This window comes from Agelaius phoeniceus, chromosome 29, assembly GCF_051311805.1.
Source record: "Agelaius phoeniceus isolate bAgePho1 chromosome 29, bAgePho1.hap1, whole genome shotgun sequence".
Taxonomy (NCBI): Eukaryota; Metazoa; Chordata; class Aves; order Passeriformes; family Icteridae; genus Agelaius; species Agelaius phoeniceus.
The window spans coordinates 4,538,503-4,560,729 of NC_135293.1; the positions used below are offsets into that span (position 1 = coordinate 4,538,503).

A 22,227-nucleotide genomic window follows, 5' to 3' on the forward strand; every position below is an offset into this window, starting at 1 on the left:
TTTGAAGACAAATTAACCTCAAGGAAGTTCCTGTGACTCTTACCACTGACAGTCAGTTTACTTTGGCTCTTCCTGGTGTAGAGGGAATGAGGAGAAATCAGGTGTTGCTTTCTTAATTCTTTAGTTCTATTTCTCCTTATTTCTCTGCCTCCTTTCAGTAGTCCACTCTGTTTTGGCCACAAAAGTATTTAAAAATAACTCTCTGTTGGATTTTCCCATCTAAAACAAATCCCATCTCTTCCTGCTGCAGACCTGCATGGCTGGGGGAAGCTGGTGGATGGTGTAGGAGGAGTGGTGAGCATCCCTGCTTTTCCTGGAGTGTCTTTAGAGCAGCTTAAGAAAACACTGGAGAGAGAGAGGGATTTTCTTATGTTAATTATGTTCTCTTAGTGTTTTAAGGGAACTTCAAATGTGGAGTCCTGGGTTTCTCTGGCACCTCCCAGGATCCTATTAGGGCTCAGCAGTTTACAAAATCTGACTGATTTGTTCCCGACTGAAATGGAAGCAAACATTTGAGAGTTTTTTTAAATGAATGCCCTTTTCAAATAGCTTCTGAAAGCTCTTGCTCATTGAGGACCTGTACTGTGCTGGCTGTGAGAATGAAAATTGGAGAGTGCAATTAATATATGTTAATTTTTAGTATCAGACAAAGCCGGCAATTGTTTTGCCACCATCGCTGCTTTTGGAGGAACAAGGATTTTTGTTTCATCTGGCAATTCTGGTATTGTGAGGAAGGTTTTTATTTTTCTTGACATTTTTCTTGAGAATGGTTTGACAGAAATATGCATGTGTGTACTTTTTTGTAACCACTGTGGTTTGTCCCGAGCTCCCTGAGCCCATCAGGAACAATGAGCCAGCTCGTCAGCCAAACTCCATCACAGCAAATGAGCCTGGCACATCCATGGAGCTTCACTCCATTGTATCCCTGGGAAGCCTCCTCTGGATGGGAGGGGAGGGAAAAGCGAGAAAAGAAAACATTGTTTAAATGGAAATTTCCTACTTTTAAAAGTTTACTTAATTTACTTAATTTCCTGTTAAATCTGACTGAAATTCCCCCGTAGTGCTGGACTTTCCTTGGGCTGGAGGTTTCTGCCCCATGCCTGCTGTCTTCTGTGGATTTCTGCCTGCAGTTCTTGCTGCTTCTCTGGAAGTGTGCATCAAACCCCTGCAGCAAGAACCTGGAATATTCCAGCTTTTTCCTTTTCCTAGTTGGTAGAAAAGTGGCTGTAGTCATCTCCTGCAGCCTGGGCTGCTCTGCTTCCTTTCTGTGCTGAGTTGTGACCTTCAGTTTAACTTCAGGGAGCTCCGTGGTGGCAGACACAGGAATCCTTCATGGCAAAAAGCTCACTCCTGTATTTTTGAGCAAGAAAGTTTTCAAAATGGCTTTCTAAGTCCTGAGGCAGGTACAGTAGTTTAAATGTACACAGGCCCCTCAGCGGCCCAGGCCTGGGCCTCCTCCTGAAACAGGAGATGTCTGTTGGGAGAGGGGATCATCTTGTTTGCATGGGAGTGCTGGGACATAACTTTTGGTATCAAACCTGTTTTGTGCAAGTTCCTGCTTTCAGTCTCTTTAGAGCTGTAGCATCCTTCTCTGTGCCAGTATTACCATGTAAGCTCCCAGCAGTGCTGAGGTTTGTGTGCACCTCTCTGTGCTGGTTTGCTCTGGGGGAGGTTTGTTCTTCCCTCTGGGCTGAGCCCAGAGCAGGTTATCCATGGAAGTGCTCAGCACCATGGGGAGGGCAGCTCCCTTGCCAGGGCTTGGGCTCTGCAGCTCCTGGTGCTGCTGCTGGTGCAGTTTTGTGTTTTGGGAGCTTGCTCTGCCATCACCAGAGATGTGTGCCTGGGCCTGTGGGTGACAAGTTTTATATAAGTGTTTCCAATAGGTGACTGTGGGGAATTGCAGCAAGACTGGGGCTCTGTTTACTGGAAGAACTTGAACTCCTTAACTTTGCTGTTCCTTTGCTTCTCAGTGTTGGGATGACACATAGGCTCCTACAGGGGCTTTACAAAGCATGTGTATTCTATTCCATAATTCCCAAAATCTGGCCTGTGGGGAGCCATTCCTGTGCTGTAGGACAGGGCTCAGAAGGAAGTTCCTTGCAGCTTTGGTGCTTTGCAGCAAGCCTGACCCTCCCTGCTCTTGCAAAACACTTTTGCTTTAACTCCACAAACGATTTGCCTTCCCTGAGGGTGGCTTTGGAGATAAGCAACCAGCCTGGGATTATTTTGGAATATAAATATGATTTAACATAAGGTTTTATTTGCATGTTTGTTATTTTTCCACGTTAGGTTCGTGCTGGCCGTGGGCAGCGCTGTCTTCGATGCGATGTTCAATGGTGGGATGGCCACAACCTCCACAGAGATTGAGCTGCCTGACGTGGAGCCTGCTGCCTTCCTAGCTCTGCTCAAGTAAGCTGCTTCTAAAGCACAGCATAACTGGGATGCACAGATTTAGTGTAGCAAAAAAATGGTTTTAATGAAAGCAGGGAAGTATATGTAGAAGGGAGGTTGTTCATTTCCAAAGTGAAGTGCCTCTTTGATCTGTTCAATGGTATTTAACTGCTGGGGGTAAATCCCTGTTTTCTTGGGTAAAAGTCTACTGCATTAAAAAAAAGTATATATATAAATATATAATATTGGCCATTGTGTTACAGCTTCTTATTCACTAATTGGTTTGGTTTCATCCTAAATGCTCTTTGAGAGAAGAGGGGAAAAGTGATCTTTTGAAAGCTCTGTAAGTTACAAACACTTGGAGCTTGTTTAGGCCGTGAGCAAGTTGTAACAGGTAAGCAGGGGTGTGTAATAAATCTCAGCCATTCCATGTGGTATCAGCCTTTGTGTGGGTTTTATCCCTCTTTTGGAGAGCTGGGTTTGAATTTACATTGCCAGTGTGTGTTGCAAGTCCGTGTGCTGGAGGAGGAGGAAGAAGGGGCTGTAACATCCTATTCACCAATTCCTTTAAGCTTGGCTGGTGCTGTACAACATCCAGCAGCAATCCTGAATGGATGCTGGAAAGTCATTGTCCTGTTTCTATAGGATTTCTGTAACCTACTTCCAGGGGTTTCCAGTCCTGTGCTCTTGACATGTTCCCCACTCGCTTCCTACTGGGAGCAGTCACTATCTATAGCTCTGGCACACTTTTTGCTTTACCTTCAGAAAGTGCTTTGGTCGTGCCTGTGCTGTCTTGGAATATTTTAAAATTGATCTGGGCTAGAATGAAAGGCCAGAAAGAATTGGGAGCCCCGAGCCCCTTCCCCTTTGGCTCGCTTTAAAGCAGGCACCAGCACGTGGGGAATCCCTCTAATTGGTGTGTGCCTATCAGCCATGTGGATCTCTCTGGAGTGCAGAGCTTGTAACTATCTTTAAATCAAATTCACAAATTCACTAGGTATTTGTGAGGCCCAAATATCTAGTGATTTAGAGGCAAAAGTCCTGATGTTTCCCTGCCAGTGCTGAGATTTCAGCACTTGATTAAACAGAGTGATTTCAGAAGAGAACCCATCATCTCAAAAGACAGAAGTTTAGGTGGATTTCAACAGAAATATTTACATTTTTTTATGGAAGAAGTCATAGTTGGATAACCTCAGTGCCTCTGAGCTGTGCCCATGGTCCAGTGACATCTGGGGTGCTTAAATCTAGAAATGAATTTTTAAATTGCTTTTAAAATGCTCAGAGCTTGTACCAGAGGATGTTTGGGTGCTGCTTTCCAGGAGACAGCTGACCAAGTATGTGGTATGAGTTCCTGGAGTAAAACCAGTCCCTCCAAACACTGATCTGGAATGGCAGCTGATCCTTACATATGTCTCTGGACTTGGTCCAAGCCATGATCTAATGCTGTAGGAGCAGAAGCTTATCCAGGGACCAAGTGCCCATCCTGAATGTTCTGCAGAAGGTCCCATCTGGATGCTGGATTGTGATGGAGTTTGTGGGCTAGTGACCTTTAATAGGTCTGCTGTAATTGTGTAAGACTATTATTATTATTATTATTATTATTATTATTATCATTATCATTATCATTATTATTATCATTATGTTAACCCAAAGATGAGAACACCTCTGATGGTCTGGGTTTACAGTCTAAATGTTCTTTTAAATTGATACTGGGTTTTTTCACAGTATCACAGTTTTTTACTCTTGTCTCTCTTGTTACCCACTGGACTGTGGTAAATAGAAATACTGACACAGTTACTGAAGTAAACAAATAACTGGTTTTGGAGCCACTGTTCTGTTAATCTTGGAATAGAAAGGATTGCTCGGTGCAAATGGGGCTGGGAAAGGGTGTGTGCAAAGCACATTGATTAACCTGTGGCATGATGCTGCTATTGACAAATGCCTGGAGCAGCACAAAGCCTGCTTTCAGCAGTGAGAGTGCTTCCCTGCCTGTGGATCACACTGTTGATGCTTCGCTGAATGCCATCCTGGTCTTCTCTAGCTGGAGGAGAGGAGCTCCTCTGCTGCAGATGGGAATGCTGCCTGGCATCCCCCTGGATGAGCCCTGCTGCTGCATGAAGCTTCCAGGAACAGCAGCCACACAACCTGCTGCTGTGTCCCCTTCAGAGAAATGCAGAGCAAAACATTGCTGGAGTTTGCAAAATATCCCCTGGAATAGGAGTGCCAAGCACAGTTAACACAATATTGCATCTCTGTGCTTTGTGTCCTTGAGATCCTGACTGGCAAATGCTCCACTGGTTAAAGGAGATACAGTAAAAAAAACTCTGCATGAGCTGTTCAGCCTGGAGAAGAAAAGGGTCTGGGAAGAGCTCAGAGCCCCTGGCAGGGCCTGCAGAGGGACTGGGGACAAGGCCTGCAGGGACAGGAGCCAGGCAATGGCTCCCAGTGCCAGAGGGCAGGGCTGGATGGGATCTTGGCAATCAGGAATTGTTCCCTGGCAGGGTGGGCAGGCCCTGGCCCAGGGTGCCCAGAGCAGCTGGGGCTGCCCCTGCATCCCTGGCAGTGCCCAAGGCCAGGCTGGGCAGCCTCTGGGAGGTGTGGGAGGTGTCTGTGCCCATGGCAGGGGCTGCAACAAGACTGGTCCCTTCCCAGCCAAACCATTCTGGAATTCTGGAATAAGGACTAAACCACTGCATCACTAATTTTCCTGAGCTCAGCCTCAGTTCCTGCTGTCTCTGGTCAGTGAGTTCAGGTACAAGGGGGCTCAGTCAGGTTTCCTTTGTTTTTCACATCATGAATGTGCTTCCTTGTTTTGGCCTAACAGTGAAGGCTGGTGCTTTGCTGCAGCATGGCAGTCCTTGTTTTTCACTGCAGTTAACTCTTGCTTTATGCTGAAATTACACTGTGAGCTGTACTTAAACATCTGTGTCATGAAATGGAACAGTTCAATCTGTGAAGAGATGAGAGAGTGTGGGTAAAGCACCTCATGTGCAGTAGATGGGTATGTCTGAGTGCTTCTCAGCACTTCTGAATTAGTAGTGTAAAATGGAGTTTTTCTTCTGAGGGAGGCAGGCAAGATTGAATCTTTGCCCTTGTTTATTCTAATTGAACAGCCAAAAATATGAATTTTAAGGGGTGCCCTTGGCCAGAGACTGTTTTAGCCTGGTATAAGGGGTAGGCTAAGAGCTCACTGGTGGTGAGATGCAAGCCAGTTTGAGCTGCTTCTTCAGTGGAAATCCCAGCTGTTAAAAGTTATACTGTAAAATGTCTGCTAAAAAAAAATCTTGGTAAACCAGAGTCAGTGGAAAGGATGTGAAAACCCTTCTACCTCTCCAATAGAGGAAATGGACCAGAATGACAGGCAGAGAGGCACAAACATGTTTTCTATGAATTGAAGAGGTTTTACCCTGTTACCTTAATTCACCACAGCAATGTTTGTTTGCATGTTTGCAGATTTCTTTACTCAGACGAAGTTCAGATCGGACCAGAGACTGTTATGACAACACTTTACACAGCTAAGAAATATGCAGTTCCTGCCCTTGAAGCTCATTGTGTGGAGTTTCTTAAAAAAAACCTCAGAGCAGACAATGCATTCATGCTATTAACTCAGGTGAGTTTGTGATCCTCTGCCTTCAGCAAGGTCCAGCACAGTCAGAAAATGGGAATTTTCTGGGTGTTCCAGAGTTGATCATCCAAAGTGGAGCAGCTCTGGCTTGCTTTGAATTCTTCCTCACAGGAGTCCAGCACTGCTGAGCAGGTTCTTACAAAGAACCATATACAGCAAACGTTGCTGCTGTTTCAGATCTTTCTGTTTCACTGTGGCAGGTGGTTCCTTCCAGAGTGTGAGCTGGGGATGGAGTTAACAGGGTGGAAAGATTTCATCTGCCAAGAAGAAAAGTGGAATGAGAGGATTTCCGTGTGTTACAGAATCAGGACTGGTAATGCTGAGCTTTCTCTCAGTGCTGTGTCTGGCTGCTCAGCCATTCCTTGAAGGACTTTTGTGCAATACTTTTCCTGAAGTGGGGGTGAAAGAAAACCTTTTCATGAATGCTTTGGTTTATTTTCCTGGGAGAGGAGCAAGGTGCTCTCTTCCTCAGCCTGTTCCAGCTCCACCTCCTGCACTCACAGAGCTGGAGTGTCAGAGCAGCTGTTCCTTGGCCCTGGGTCTGATCCAGTCTCTGAGGGCTGGGCTCCTCCACCTTCCACTTGACTCTTGAAGCAGCAAAGTAGGAGACAGTGTTTACAACTTCTGCTGAGTTTGGAAAAGATCAGACTTTGCATCCAGGTTGATTAAATGAGCATCACTCATCCCCATTTCCCAGCCCTATCTTCTCTCTCTGGCCCTGTCACTCTCTCTCAGACAGCTGATGCCATATTGGTGACATCCACAGTGCTGTCATCTGTGAGGTGGATGGCACTGCCAGGGACACCCTGTTCTGGGTGCTGTAGGAATAAGAAGGACACAGGCTTTGTGTGTAACTTTCTTTCCTTCAGGGAATGTGCAGACTGGAGTAGCTCTGGAGGATATTTCTGAGCAGCCAGCTCAGGAAAGCTGCTGTGATGTCTGATGTTAAACAGAGCTTGCAGAGGAGTTTCCCAGCTGCACTGAGGTGGGAACCAGCACACCAAGGTACCCTGGCTCTGAGGCCTTGCCTGTCTCACCAGCATTCCTGTCTGCTGGACTTTTCCCCTCATCAGGAGTACAGGTGTCTCAGGCTCTGCCTGTAGGTACCATGTGGATGGCAGTGGCTACACCAGCAGTTGTGCAGATACTGAAGCAGTGCTGGCCTGAAGTAGTCACTGCTGAGCTCTTTGCTCAGGATTAGGCTGGGGTTTTTTATTTATTTTTTTTAGTTTAAATATTTGGATCAGTTCTCAAAGTAATTCCCTGTCACACTGGTGTTTGTAGATACTTGTCACTGCTTAGGTTCAGCTACTGCTGCAACACTCCCTGCCTCCTTCTTCACCCATCCTCTTTAACCTGGCCCTTTTCCGTGTGCCATGAACAGATGAGGCAGCCCCTGAGACGAGGGGGGATCCACACTGCACTTCCCAGAGGCAGATTCAGGACTTGAAGGCTCTTGATTGGGCGATGGTAGCCAAATCTGTGCTCCATTGATGCATGCTGGGGCAATTGCAGCTCCTTGGCTGCAGCTTTCCCCTTCTTTGGGTTCAGCAGTTGCAATCTGAAAGATCAGGAGCTGTTAGCCAGGAGCTGGGAACAGATCTTTGCCATAGACTGAAGTTTTGAGGAGGAATCTTAGGCTAGGCATTACCTCATGAGGGGTTAGAGGTGTTGGCTTTGGTGGTATTCCTTATGCAGAGATTTTGTGTGGCTTCCTGTGTCTCTGCACTTGAGTTTGTAGCTTTGGCAAGGTAATATTTCGGTTTATGGTGACTTCCTTACAGGTCACAAAGGTCCTTCTTTGGCAAAGGAGGAAGGTATCCTTGTGCTTCAGGTGCCAAAACCAAAATACTGCCTGGCACTCTCTCAGTAGCACTGAGGCACGTGAAATGCCAGATGGGGAAAGGCTTTCCTGATGCCTTTTGTTTGTGGCTTGTTCATTCATATAATCATCAGTGATGATTCCCATCTAGTTCACTATTTCTCTGTATCAAGTCTGAGTTGTTTGAGGCAGGTCTTGCTTGAGAAATGTGCCTGATCTTGATGACTGGCTGCACCTCACTGAAAGGATCTCTTCTCACAGCCCTCTTGTTCCTGGTCCTGCAGTGTGAAAACCTACCTGTTTTCTGCTTTCACTGCATCAAACCAACACCCTCTTCAGTAAATTACAGACCTGAGATAGATCTTGTAGAAGACACTGCCCTATAGTCTTGAGATCATGGACCTGAGATCCCAGGGAGAGCCCCATACCTCCTTTTGTGTGTGCCTGCCCAATCTGCTGGTCCAGCAGCTGTGTCACTGGCTGTCTCAAGCAACTGCTGATCAGTGGCAGAAATATCAGAGGCAAACAGCTTTCCTAGTGAGCTCTGATCCTCTTTCATGCCAGACACACATCCAAGTGTCACTTTGATCAGCAAGGAAATAAAGCTTGCCTGGAGCTGCTGTGGGGGAGAGCTCTGTGAGTGTAACTGGAGTCCTCACGTGTCCAAAGAGCCACTCCAGTAGTAAAGTCTGAGTCAGTCCCAGCTCTTGATGCCAAGAGTGTAAAGGCACTGGCAGCCCTCCAGCCCCTGGAGCAGGTGACAACTGCTGAAGTTTCCCTGGGCCCTCAGAAATTGTTGTTTCAGCTTCCTGTACTTGAGGTCTCAGCACAAAGATTGGCCTTGCTGAGCTCTGCGTGCCACAAGTGGGGGTGAAGCAGAAGATGCTGGAAGGCACCTCCTGAGTGATGGAATTCCCAGCCCAAGAGTTTTAAGCCTTACCTGTGGCAGTGAGTTCAAGTCTGGTGTATTCTTGTTAGGTGTGAAGTCAAGGCACTTCCTTCCTAAACAGCAAAACCAAAGCACTGAAGTAAGAGCTCATTTAGTGTTTTTTGTGTGTTCCACCCATTTCTGCTTATGCTGGGCACAGGGCTGCTAACACGTGGCAGTCCAGGGTGATCTGAAATGGCAGCAAAATTGTTACAAGACTTCACTTAAGGTGGGCAGAGAAAATCTGAGCAGCTCTCCAGGCTGTGTAAGGCTTTTCTTGGAATAGTAACCTATTTTGGGACAAATTCTTTAAGGTAACTGGATTAGAGTAGCTCTTTCTGTGGAAAACATGGAAATGCACTGAGCAGGCTGTGTACCCTGTAGGGCTCCCCAGGACACACAGGCACTACTGCTACAGCTTTTTCTTGCTAATGCACAAGATCAGTGTGGCTGTTCTTACAGAATAAGCTATCTCTGCATTATTCCTACAGCAAGCAGGCCTGGAGTCACTGGGCAAAGCTTTCTTGTAAATAGAAAAATGAAGTAAAATTTGCCTGTGCTCAGCTGACAGGGTCAGTGTGGTGCTGGAGAGCACGATTGGTGCCTGCACCCAGGCTGTGCTGAAACAAAGACGTGCCTGAAGACATGCACAGCTGAACCAGGGCTGCTGCCAAACACAGAATTTTCTAGTGTTTGCCTTGTCATGCTTAACTGCTTGTGAAAGGCCCAGTGGATTCCTGGTGCAGTCAGGCATGGTATTGCTAATGAAGATGGGCTGTGGGAGGGGAATGGGGGTTCTTAGAGTAAACTTGAAAATACCTTTTCTGTTAATACTGCTCTTTCCTGCCTAGGCCCGGCTGTTTGATGAGCCCCAGCTGGCCAGCCTGTGCCTGGAGAACATAGACAAGAACACCTCAGATGCCCTCAATGCAGAGGGGTTTACAGACATTGACCTGGGTAAGCTCTTTTCCACCCCTCCCTCTCTCTCCCTGCTTTCATAACCAGCTTGTCTCCAAAGTTGTTACAGGTTAATAATGCTTGGCACTTGTGGCTTGGCTGTTCAGGAGCAATCAGTTGAATAGTCTCTGGCACAAAGTGGCTGGAGACAGGGAATTTGCCAAAGAGTTTGCTGCCTTGCCTGCAGAAATACCCTGGAATCTGCTTACTTTGGTGCAACTTGAGTTTTCTGGGCATGACACAAAGCCTGCTTCCTGTTGATGTTGGCAGGTTTTGGGTGGGTGTAAACTTGCCTTTTTTTGTAGAGTTGGCTTTCTTCCCCAAGTCTTTGTCAGGTTTTGGAGTTAAGAAGGTGTTGTGTTTTTGGAAGCAAGGACTGGCTATTTTAATTACCGTCTGCAGTTTCCAAACTTGCTGGGCACAGTTAATGAACATTAAAATTCAGGCTTTAACCTTCTTCTAATGAGATGGGCTGTGGAGGTAAGGCACGGGTCACCTTCTGGCTTTCATGCTGCTTGTTTCATCCAAATTTGACGTCAAGCAAGTTGCAATTCATCCTCCTGCACTTGCATTAACATGCCAATTCAATGGGCTCTGTTTACTGCTCCAGTGAGCTCCTTGCTGATGGAATATTCAGATAAATCTTCCTCAGAGGCTGCAGGCAGCACTTTTGGGAGATGCTGTCGGCTCAGCCGCTTCCCCTTTTCCCTTGGCTGTGCACGGGGTACTCGTGGCAGGGTGCAGGGGGCTGGTTTGGGGTTCAGAGGCTGAAGCTGTGCCTGTTGTGGTGCCCTGCAGACACGCTGGTGGCAGTGCTGGAGAGGGACACGCTGGGCATCCGGGAGGTTCGCCTGTTCAACGCCGTCGTGCGCTGGTCCGAGGCCGAGTGTCAGCGGCAGCAGCTCCAGGTGATTCCAGAGAACAAGCGGAAGGTTCTGGGCAAAGCTCTCTCCCTTATCCGCTTCCCACTGATGACTATTGAGGAGTTTGCAGCAGGTAACTCAACCAAGGTGTTTCTGGCAATCCTGGTCTTTGCTTTCCCTCAGCTACAGAGAGTCAAGTCACACCAAAGAGGGTTTTCTCTGTGTATGCTGTAGTGATTTAAATATGGGGTTCCCCCTGCATTCCTCCCCATTTTCCCTCATTCTGCCCCTAAAAGGCTGGAAAGGGACATTTCATAAGGGCCTGGAGTGATAGCACAAGGGGGAATGGCCTCCTGAAGGAGGGCAGGGTTAGACTGGATGTCAGAAGGAAATTCTGAAGTATAATAACACATAATTCTGTAGTATTCCAGTGCCACGGGGTGTGAGGCCCTGGCACAGGGTGCCCAGAACAGTTGTGGCTGCCCCATCCATGGAAGTGTCCACAGCCAGGCTGGACAGGGCAGCCTGGAGATGTCCCTGCCTAGGGCAGAGGGTGACACTGGATGGGCTTTAAGGTCCCTTCCAACACTCTCCTGTGATTCCATGATTACAAAATCTACTGTCTGAATCTCGTTTTCATCCATGCCCATTCTCTCATTTTAAAGCCTGTGGTGCTCCCCTGGGAAGAGCAGGGGGCTCACAGCTGTGTTTGCTCTCACAGCATGGGTGGATGGTTACTGTCCCGTTCAGCTGAGAGCAAAGATCCAAACTGGGCTTCACCTGCTCCCCTTCCCAGCCATCCCGAGTGTTTAAACTACACAAAGCTGATGAAGTTGCAAATAATTGGTGTTGATCATATCCTGTTCCCAAAGAGAAATGGGAATGTTTCTCCCCATCCTCTGCCTGTGGTGGTGTTGGCCCTGTTTTGCCAATGCTGTTCTGAGCAGAGCCCCATGTCTCAAAACCTTTGAAAATGTCCTTTGAGCTGCAGGCTTGGTGTTGTTTAGTCTGTGTCTCAAAGTATTTTTCAAGTTTACATTAAGATCTTGATCCACAGAGATGTCTAACTCATTTCACAGCTTGGACTATAGATTGCCTTGTTTTCCTTTCATTGCTTGTTGTCTTTCACTTCATCCTCTGGGGATTCCCCGGGGATTGGAAGCTGGCAATTGGCTTAAAGAGTTTTCATGCTAAAAAGACCCAGTGGAGCCATTTTCCAGACTGTCACTTGTTCTAGGCTGCAGTGCTGTGTACACAGGAGCAAACAGGGGCACTGACCCCTTCCTTTGCAGGTCACTTCTCAGGGCAGTGCTGGCATCAGCTGCTCAGTCCTTCATGTCCCTGTTCCCACGTGAGGAGGGCTGTTAGTAAGAGGAAAATCTGGGCTTTACACTTGGTCCCCACTGTCTGCTTGGCCTGTCACAGCTGTGATGTGGCCTTAGGGAACGTGGTTTTCCTCAGTGAAGCAGAGACCTTTGTCTCTTTCTGCAGATCTCATTTCTTTCAGTTCTTCCTTGCGACCTTGTATCATTCTCTCACTGCAAGGAAAGTGTTAATTTTGGCATGTTAGGGTTGAAGGCTTTGAGCTGGGAGTGCCAGTGCCCCTCCCCATGTTGTCTGTCACAAACTGCCTGTCCTACTTGGACCTTTGTGCTTTAAGAGAAATTCTAAGTTTTCTCCATCCACTTTAACCTAAAAAATGAACAAAATCCCCAAACCTGGGGGACTGCAATGATCAGCTGTTCCTTAAACAAGGAATTAACTTGGAATTCCTTCAGCTTTGTCCTTTTTCTGAGTTTCTTAGTGACTCTGATTTCTCTGGTGATCACAGCAGAGACAGAGGAGAGAAACCTTTCCCCTCCACACCCCACTCTCCCAAAAGCCAAGAAAAGAGGGAATTTTACAGCAGTGGTTTCACCAGTTTATTGTATAATCTGGTATCAAACGTGGGGTTTTGCATGAAGATGTTTTAACTGGCAAATGTGTCCCTCCCTCCCCTTAGAGCAGGTAATTTGAATCATTGAGAAGTGAGTTGCAACAACACAGGATAAGTTCAGACACATCAACGAGGCTGATTTTTTGCTGAACAAAGTATCCAGAAGTTCATTTACCTTTAAGGAGTCGACTTCTTGAATTCTTGAGTCTCTCCCCATTGCATCATTGGACCAGGTTATGCCTGGGTAATATCAAGCTGAATTTAACCAGCTACAAGTAGTTTTGGACCTACAAGGAGCTGGGCATTTGTTCCCCACGTTAAAGGACATTTAACTGCTGTTGTTTCCCCACTACTCAATGGTCTTGTTTCTGTTGAAAGCCTTGTGCAAACAGCTGCAGAGAAGCTTTTGAGTGTTGGGCTAACAGACTAATTTTATCCAGTTTCACTTTTGAAAGTATTTCAAGTAGTTTGCAAAGATTGAGTTTAGATCAGTGAGTTGGTTGCCCAGAGCAGCTGGGGCTGCCCCTGCATCCCTGGCAGTGCCCAAGGCCAGGCTGGACAGGGCTTGGAGCAGCCTGGGACAGTGGGAGGTGTCCCTGCCATGGCAGGGGTGGAACTGGATGAGCTGTAAGGTCCCTTCCAACTCAAACCAGTCTGGGATTCTGTGATCACTCTGGAAAAAATGTCTTGTTACTGGAGAAAAGATGAGAACATGCCCCAGCTCTTGCTGAAATCATTAGCATTTTTCCCAAGGTTCTACAATAAAGGTATTCAAATGCAAGATGTGGATTAAATGCCTGAAGGAATGAGCTGAACCACCTTTGTCTTGAGTAAAAATTCTCTTGAACTTTTTGAGTTGATGGTAACTGTATGACAGTCCCTCTCCCTCCTCCTCATGGTCCTCCATTGTCTGAGGAGGTCCTCCATGGTCCTCCTCCTGTCTGAACCACCAGTGTGGATGTTTGGAAATCCCTGTCTCTTACCAGTGGTGGCATTTCCAGGAGTGGGGCAAGGACCAGCTGTGTACTTTTGGGTTTTTTTTGGTAGCCCAGTGCATTTGGGCTCCACAGAGCTGGGCAGTTAATCACAGCTCCATGTTCCATGAAGGCTCTGCAGCCCATGACTGCCCTGTGGATAAAGGGCAGCACCTTTGTCTGGGATTTAATGTCCTGATGCACCACTGGGATCCCATCTGTGATGGGGGTTTAGCCTGGAGCCAGCTGCAGGTCAGACTTGTTTCCTCATGAAAATCCCAGAGGATTCCTGCTGCTTATGCAGTTCTGGGGCCCCCAAGGTCAGAAGGGTCCAAAGCTGTTGGAGAGTGCCCAGAGGAGGGACCTGGAGCTGGGGAAGGGCTGAGGAGCAGCTGAGGGCACTTGGCTGGTTCAGCTCCAGTACCACACCTGTCCAATCTACCAGAATAAAAGCTGGGTAACAGCTACATCTGCACAAGCAAGAGACAAAAAACACCTGTTGAAGCTAAAAAAAACATACTGGTACAAGAACACTGAAAATTATGCTACTGTGGGCACTGAAAAATTTTGAGCAAAAAGATGACAACTTTTAATTTCCAGGAAGATGGGGCTCTGCAAAAACCTTTTAACAAGGGCAAAATAGGGAGGAGAGAAAGAACTAATTCAAACATGTTCATGATTAAGGAGTTCCTTCAATGTCTTAAGATCTAAGAGGTTATACCTACAATACCAGAAGGGTCCAAAGCTGTTGGAGAGTGGCCAAAGGAGGGACACGGAGCTGGGGAAGGGCTGAGGAGCAGCTGAGGGCACTTGGCTGGTTCAGCTGGAGCCCAGGAGACTGAGGGGAGGCTCCTGGGGGCTGCAGCTCCTGCCCAGGGCAGGCACAGGGGCAGGGGCTGAGCTCTGCTCTGGGACAGGGACAGGAGCCCAGCAAGGGCTGGAGCTGGGCCAGGCCTTGGCATGGAGCTCAGGGCAAGGTTCTGCCCCCCGAGGCTGCTGGGCACTGCCCAGGCTCCCCAGGGAATGGTGCCAAGGCTGCCAGAGCTCCAGGAGCTCCCAGGGCTGCTCAGGGTGGGGTTCTTGGGGTGCCTGTGCAGGGATGGGGCTGCACTGATCATCCCTGAGGGTCCCTCCTGACACCAGGACATTCCAGGACCCTGTGGTTCCCTAAGGCTGACAGCAGTGCCCCTCCCTCCCCTCTGCAGGGCCTGCCCAGTCGGGGATCCTGACGGACCGGGAGGTGGTGAGCCTGTTCCTGCACTTCACCGTCAACCCGAAGCCGCGGGTGGAGTTCATCGACCGGCCCCGGTGCTGCCTGCGGGGCAAGGAGTGCAGCATCAGCCGCTTCCAGCAGGTGGAGAGCCGCTGGGGGTACAGTGGGACGAGTGACAGGATCAGGTCAGCTCTGCGCCCATTCCCACCCCTGGACTCGTGTTCCTGAGCTTCCCACTGCTCTAGCTCTAAACACTCAAGGTTCTGTGCTAGACCCCGAATTTCCCCCGTGTGAGCCCACAGGGAAGGTGTTCTGCTGGGCAGAACCAGCCCTGATGCACTGACCTCCATGGTGCTGCCACTCTGCATCTCTGTTGGCAAAGGTTTCCAGGAAACGTGGCTCCCAGCACAGGCCCCTGGAAAGGGAGGGAAATAACCCCCCAAGAGCTTCCTGCAGCTTAGGGGCACATAAATGAGTTGTCACCAGTTGTTCCCCTGCCATGCTTTGGGGGGGACAGGTAAGCAGTGCTCCATCAGGTTGGTCCCTGCTCCTGCTGTCAGTGTGGAGCACTGAAGTGTCTGGTTGAGGCCCCTTAACCTCTCCTGTTGGAGAGAGGGGTTGGGGTAAGGTTCTGCTGACACCCAGTTTGTTCAGACCTGAGCTTGTGGACAACCAGCAGAGCCCAGTTCCAGTGACAGAGACTGGCAGGTGTGGCTGGAAAATGGTGTTTTGCAAGGGTTGTGTTCCCAAAGCAGAAAAAGAGAGCAAGACAGGAGGGAATGAGGAAGCCTTGGGGTTCTTCCCTGCTTTGTTTTCATCGTGGGTGGAAGGGGACTCACAGCAATGAAGCTCTTCACAACTTTTAAGATGGTTCAGTTGCACTGGAGCTGTTGGTGAGATCCTCTGGTCCATTCCCCCCTGGCAGTGGGAACTGCTGCCAGCTCCAGACACTTCCTGCTCCCACCTCTAACACTCACAGACATTTTGGAGTTTGGGTTTGACTTGAGGTTCAGCTTCTGCAGCATCAGGGTCAGTTCCAACACTGAATATTCCACGCTGGCTGCAGAGCTGAGGCTTCCAGCCTGCCCCAGGTGTTTGTTCTGGAAACACTGCAGGGCTGAAAGAGTTGGTGGATGGATGAAGAAATGCTGTTGGCAGGTTGGCAGACCCTGAGGCTTCTGCTGCCTGAGAAGGTGGAGCTGTAGTGGGGCAAAGACCCTTCCCCTTCTTCCTTGGGCAGCAGGGATTCCTGCACTCAGGAGTGGCTGAATCCTTATGTCTGCTCTTGGTCAATTTGGAATGCAGCAAACACCCAGCAGCAGGTGAACAATTCCCAGGGCTCAGCAGTGAAATCCCCAGTGGTGTTTGCTGGGCAGAGCTCTGTGAGTGGGCACTGCTCCTCACCCCCAGGCTGCCCTGCCTGGGCCTGGAGGGCACTTGGGGGTGCTGATGTTTTGCCACAACTTGGAAACACTTCCTGAGCCTGGACCCTGAATTTGAGGATGGGATTGTGCAGCTTTGTGTTTCACTGGACCAGTCAGAGGTGGGAGTGTGCAGCTGATGGTTTCTGTGCAGGGTTTCACCTCTTAGTAAGGGCTGCACTTAAGTCTGTGTAGGTTTGATTAAATCAGAGATATAAAATCAGCACAAGTGGAGATATTTGTGTATCAGCTTTGTACTGGAGCAATAGAGGAGTGGCAGGTTTGGACTGACTTTCCTGCTCTGTTCCTGCAGGTTCTCAGTAAACAAAAGGATATTTGTAGTTGGGTTTGGATTATACGGATCCATACACGGGCCAACAGATTACCAAGTAAATATCCAGGTAATTCTCTCTGCTACCTTAAAAACCCCGGCTGTTTTAGGGGCTGACAAACACATTTTAGTGAATCTGTAACAAAACCTGAGGTTCAGAGGGACTGTGTGTGTCCCTGGGCAGGGGGGCTGGCAGATGTGGCAGGGGCCAGATGGGGCACTGGGGATCAGCAGGATTATTGCTCTTGATTTCATTGCACACGTCATTGCAGCATCTCCCCAGCTCTGCTCCAGCTTTGGGGCAGTTGGAGGCAGTTTGGGAAGCAGCTGTGCATGATTTCCCACCCTGAGCATGCTGGGAGAGGCTCAGTTGTCTCAAGTCCATGATGATCTTGTCCAAAGGGCAGGTGGAGCCCGTGGGTGCTCTGTGCCTGCTCTGGGTGCCCCTGTGCCACCCCAGTGTGGGTCACTGCAGGAGGACTGTCCCCAGGAGAGTCACTCCAGCACACAGGGCTGGTGTCATGAGTACAGGCTGTCAGCATTTCTTCTTGGCTGCCAGGGCTCATCCTGCTGCCCTGAGCTCTGGGGGGAGAAGGGTCTAAGCACAGTGTGGGCTTGCAGTGCTCTGCCAGTCTGGGGGTGAGGAGGGGACATGAGCCCACAGCTCTGTGCTGAGCTCAGAGGGGCCCAGAGCAGCTGTGGCTGCCTCAGCCCTGAAAGTTCAAGTCCAGGATGTGGCTTGAGGCAACCTGGGACAGTGGTGGCATCCCTGCCCCTGGCAGGAGGGTTAGAGACGGATGAGCCTTAACATCCATCCCAGCCCAAATTCTGTGATCATTAAGGTCCATCCCAACCCAAATTCTGTAATCATTAAGGTCCATCCCAATCCAAATTCTGTGATCCTTAAGGTCCATCCCAACCCAAATTCTGTGATCCTTGAGGTCCATCCCAACCCAAATTCTGTAATCATTAAGGTCCATCCCAGCCCAAATCCTGTGATCCTTAAGGTCCATCCCAGCCCAAATCCTGTGATCCTTAAGGTCCATCCCAGCCCAAATTCTGTGATCATTAAGGTCCATCCCAACCCAAATCCTGTGATCATTGAGGTCCATCCCAGCCCAAGCATGGTTCTGTGGTTCTGTGGCTCTGTGATCATGGCATGGATGGGTGACACAAGTGATGGACAGTGCAGTCATCACAGGGCTGGTCAGTCTGGGAGTGCCTGGGGCTCAGCCTAGCTCAGGGACACTCCTGTGGGCAGTGTCCAGATGAAAGCTGACCCTTCCTGTGCTGCAGATCATCCACACAGACAGCAACACGGTCCTGGGGCAGAATGACACCGGCTTCAGCTGCGACGGCTCCTCCAACACCTTCCGGGTCATGTTCAAGGAGCCTGTGGAGATTCTACCCAACGTCAACTACACAGCCTGTGCTACTCTGAAGGTACCAACAGGGTGGGGGCAGCTGCAGGCAGGTGAGGGCACCTGCTGTAGCTCATCAGTGCAACCTGGGCATTGCTCTGTGTCCTTCAAGGCCAGTGGTGCAATCTCCAAGGTCTCTGTGTGTCCTGCTGCTGCCATGAGCTCCTTCACCCCCAGCATTCAGAGCTGGTTTTTTGTGACTGTGTTCACAGGGATCTGAGGATGAGGGAAGGGACGAGGATCTGACTCCATGTTTCAGAAGGCTTGATTTAGTATTTTGTGATATATATTATATTAAAACTATACTAAAAGAATAGAAGAAAGGATTTCATCAGAAGGCTGGCTAAGAATAGAAAAAGAAAGCATGAATAACAAAAGCTTCTGTCTCAGACAGAAAGTCCGAGCCAGCTGACTGTGATTGGCCATTAATTAGAAACAACCACATGAGCCCAATCCCAGATGCACCTGTTGCATTCCACAGCAGCAGATAACCATTGCTTACATTGTGTTCCTGAGGCCTCTCAGCTTCTCAGGAGGAAAAATCCTAAGGAAAGGATTTTTCATCAAAGATGTCTGTGACAGTTTTTGACTTGTCTCACAGCACTGAGCAGGTGTTTCACTGGGGAGGGGATGGGGTGATTTTTTTGGTGTGGTTTTTTTGAGCTGTCAGTCCTGCAGTGTGTAATCCAGAGCCTGCTGCAGTGGCCTCAAAAAGTTCATATGTAGCTGTTGAGACCTGGTTAAACTAAGTGTTAAATTCTGATAGAGATGGGATTGAGGTCAGAATACCTGAGGTGCACATCCAGGAGGAGAAGGGAGGAACTGACATCCCAACAGCTCCAAACCCACCCAACCCAGAGATCCTGGGCAGCAGCAGGGCCCTGACCTGTCCTTGTCTTCCGTGACCCCTGCAGGGTCCAGATTCCCACTATGGAACCAAAGGACTGCGCAAAGTGATCCATGAATCACCAACAACGGGAGCCAAAACCTGCTTCACGTTCTGTTACGCGGCTGGGAACAACAACGGCACCTCCGTGGAGGATGGACAAATCCCAGAGATCATCTTCTACACATAGTGCCACTGCCAGCCCGCCCTGGACTCGGCTCTTCCCTGCCACCTCCCAAACCAAATCTCTGGCTGAGTTTGACCACACCAATTGGAGCCACACTAGCCAAAGGTCCCAGTGAAATCATTTCAAAGCTCATCTTCTGCCTTGTGCTAGTGCTGCTGCTGCTCTCAGGTGCCAGGCCAGCTGGTGTCCCAGTGCAGCCCAGCTGGTGTCCCAGTACCATTTGTACGTTGTCTGTGGCTTGTTGTTTTTCACTCCTGATTAACCCTATCTAACAACGTGCGTTTTTTGGACTGTAATGAATGTAGATGCTTTTCCACCGGTCAGAAACAAGGCAACGAGTGGCTCTGGTTGTGGTTTCACTTGCCATGAGGAGATGGTCCTGCAGACAGACTCGGTCAGGGCTGGGTGGCCTCAGCTCAGCAGTCCAGGCCACACTGCAGGGCTTGGCCAGCCCGTGTCCAGCACCTTCCCTCCCTCCCAGCAGCCTCAGCACACAGAGCCGCCTTCAAACTCATGGGAAGTGGCCTTTTCCCTGAGGCTTTGCTGTTCCAGCACTACACAGGCTTGGAGACCTCAAAGCTGAGCTCCTCTGGAGGGACTGAGGCATTTTCCTGCTCTCCCCACCGATCTGTGACAATCTTCACCTCGGGCAGTTGGTGGCAGCGAGGTGACCTCCCTGCAGAGTGGTGAGGGGCAGCTCCTCCTGCATTCTGAGTCCCCGTGGTGCTGCTTCCACACCCCTGGCACTTCCCAGGTGTTGGTGATGCTCAGCTCACCCCTGAGCAGCCCCAGCTCTGTTGTCACTGGTCGTTGTCCTTTGCAGAGTGCCAGGGTTTGTCAGCTGAAGCAGAAGGGCACCTGCCTCACCTGTTCCAGGGCATTCCTGCAGTTTCCATGCACGTTTCCATGCATTTCCCTCTGTTCCTGTGCATTGCTGCCTCACCCCCGCTGCCCTGATGGAAGCTGGAGGAGAGGCTGGATGTGCACCTGCCTGTTACCTAGAATGCAGCAGATGGACAAGGATTTACCAAATGGTTCAGGAAAAGGTGAAATATTCTCTGTGCTGGTGTGTGTTTGCACACTGCCTGTCGGCCAGGCACAGCAGGGGGATCACAAACATCACCTGCTGAGCTGTGGAGCTCGGTGACCTTGAAGATACCCCTTGTTCAGGCCCAGCTGCTTTTCCCCGTGGCTGGTCCTGGGCTGCCTGACCAGCCCCACCCTCACTGCCCACGAGTGAAGACCACGAGACTCTTCCTCCCCTCCTCTGGAATTAAGCTCAGCCTGGCAGGAAGAGCAGAGCCAGCAGAGTCTGCGTGGGACTGGCTGGGGTGGTGCTGCCTCAGGGCCCCTTCTCCAACCTCCTGCTCCAGCACACGGAGCCACTGCCACTCTCTGGGCAGCTGCTGCCCCTGGATTTCACTGCTGGAAGTCGAAACCTGGCTGTCCTTGGCTGGAGCACGGCTTCTCCTCCTCCTCCTGCTGCCCCAGCCGGGATCCTGGGGCTGTGCTGCCTGCAGTCTCCTCCTCAGCCCTGCAGCAGCAGCCTGGGAATGCCCTGCACCTCCTCAGCAGTAGCTGTTAGAGATGCCCAGAGTGTGTTCTGTGCTCCAGGGAGATGGTGTGAGCTGTGCATTGTCAGCTTGCTTCCAGGTGGGATGGTTCTAATATGGCCAGTACTAAAAAAATAGAAAAAAATAGAAAAAAAATCCCAACCTGGGTCCACGACCTGGTGACTGAACCCAACTCAGTGCAATGCAAACAGGGCTGTGGGATGGATTCACAGACTCTGTGTCCGTCAGGCTGTCTGTGACTGTGCCTGCTTCTGTCACCACCCCTCTCCCAAGGGTGGTGGCAATGTCACTGCTGGCAGCCAGGGCTCGTGCTGGGGTAGCACCTTCCCAGGGGCTCTGATCTGGGTTCTGCACCTCGGGGCATCAGGTACAGGTGGAAAAAGTGGAATAATTGGAATTTGAGAGAAGCAGAGCTTGGCTCTGTGAGCAGGGCTGGGGCAGGCCCTGCCCAGCTGCAGGGGGACCTCCCTGGCTGTTCCCTGGAAGTTCTGTTGTTCTCATGATTATTTTGTTACACAGATTCTCGTCCCAAATCCCACCTTCCTGCCCTCCCTGCCCGGGGCAGGTCTGGCAGCTTGTCCTGTCACGGAGGGAGAGGAGTCAAACTCTGAACTACAGCTGAGCAACTTCTGTTCTTATGGCTTTTCTGCAGTTTGATGCAATTCTGGCTTCTGTAGATAGATGAATGTAATTCCTTGTTGGACATGCCTGTTCCCAGCAGTATGAGCCATTCTGTTGTACCACGTCACCTTCCAGCAGAGCGGGCCCCGCCCGGCTCCTGTGCTCTTTGATGAATGTATCCGATGCTCTCGTCCCGTGTTCACACTCTGCTTTTTGGCCAGCTTTGTGATTTGTAAATAGGAAAACAATAAAGACATCGAGGTTGTCTTTATGAAGTTTGGAGAATGATGGCTGCTGGAATGGTGGGGGGAGATCTGGGCCATGCTGGCTCCTGGCCCATCTCCCCCAGCTGAGGGTGTGGGGTCCTCAGCTTCCCATCCATGGGCTGTGGGATGAGCCAGACCCTTGGGGCTCCTGAAGCCTGGCAATCACTGCTGGGGAGTCCAGACCCTCAAGCTGTGAGGTGGTGGTAGGAGGGCAGCAGGATGGCACAGGGTGGGAGATGTCATTTTATGACTGAATTTCTTGAACCTGAATTGGAGGTTTTTGACAATTAAATGCACTAAAAGCTGCCCCAGCCTTTGGGGGTCCAGGCCTGGGGGGGAAGGCAAATCCTCTGGCCAGTGATTCCCAGCACGGAGAGGCTTTAGGGGCTGCTGGAGCAGGGATGAGGGCTGGGCTCTGCTCCTGTGCCCAGCACAGCTCCCGTGGTCCCTCAGCTCCATGGAGGCATCAGAGCCCTGCCCTTTGCCCGAGGGAGCAGTGGGGCCGTGGTGAACGTGAGCCCCGGGGCCAGGGGCAGCTTCCCAGGGCTCCAAACTGTGCTGGAGCTCGGCCTGGGGGCCCCGCAGTGCCCGGAGCAGGGGGAGCCCAGCCCAGCCCGGGTCCCTGCTGGAGGAGCACCGGGCTCAGCTGGGAATCGCCCTCTTGCACCATCACCTTTCTCACTCACGGGCTTTGCAGGACTGCCCACGGCCATCGGCTGTGCTGCTGTTCCCTGATCTGTCCCCCCGAGATTTTCCTTCTGCTGCTCCAGGAAAGGCTCCTGGTCCCCCCTGCGAGGGGCTGGGGCTGCTC

The 22,227-nt window shown here is 50.2% G+C and overlaps 1 protein-coding gene across 2 annotated transcripts in view; it reads left to right on the forward strand.

The window, feature by feature from the left end:
- BTBD2 (BTB domain containing 2) overlaps positions 1 to 21,421 on the forward strand; it is a 27,666-nt gene extending 6,245 nt beyond the window's left edge. The window contains exons 2-9 of one of the 2 annotated variants that reach the window (XR_013185572.1): positions 2,290 to 2,409; positions 5,845 to 6,001; positions 9,618 to 9,723; positions 10,522 to 10,719; positions 14,702 to 14,850; positions 16,444 to 16,531; positions 17,758 to 17,904; positions 18,797 to 18,934. Coding sequence is in view for 1 of the 2 variants with exons in the window: in XM_077191547.1 (XP_077047662.1) it covers positions 2,290 to 2,409; positions 5,845 to 6,001; positions 9,618 to 9,723; positions 10,522 to 10,719; positions 14,702 to 14,894; positions 16,444 to 16,531; positions 17,758 to 17,904; positions 18,797 to 18,958 (1,171 nt within the window). In the remaining variant the exon portion in view is untranslated. Of the gene's footprint in view, positions 1 to 2,289; positions 2,410 to 5,844; positions 6,002 to 9,617; positions 9,724 to 10,521; positions 10,720 to 14,701; positions 14,895 to 16,443; positions 16,532 to 17,757; positions 17,905 to 18,796 lie in introns of both variants that reach the window. The other variant, XM_077191547.1, reaches the window with a different exon arrangement.
- Positions 21,422 to 22,227: the final 806 nt, after the last annotated feature.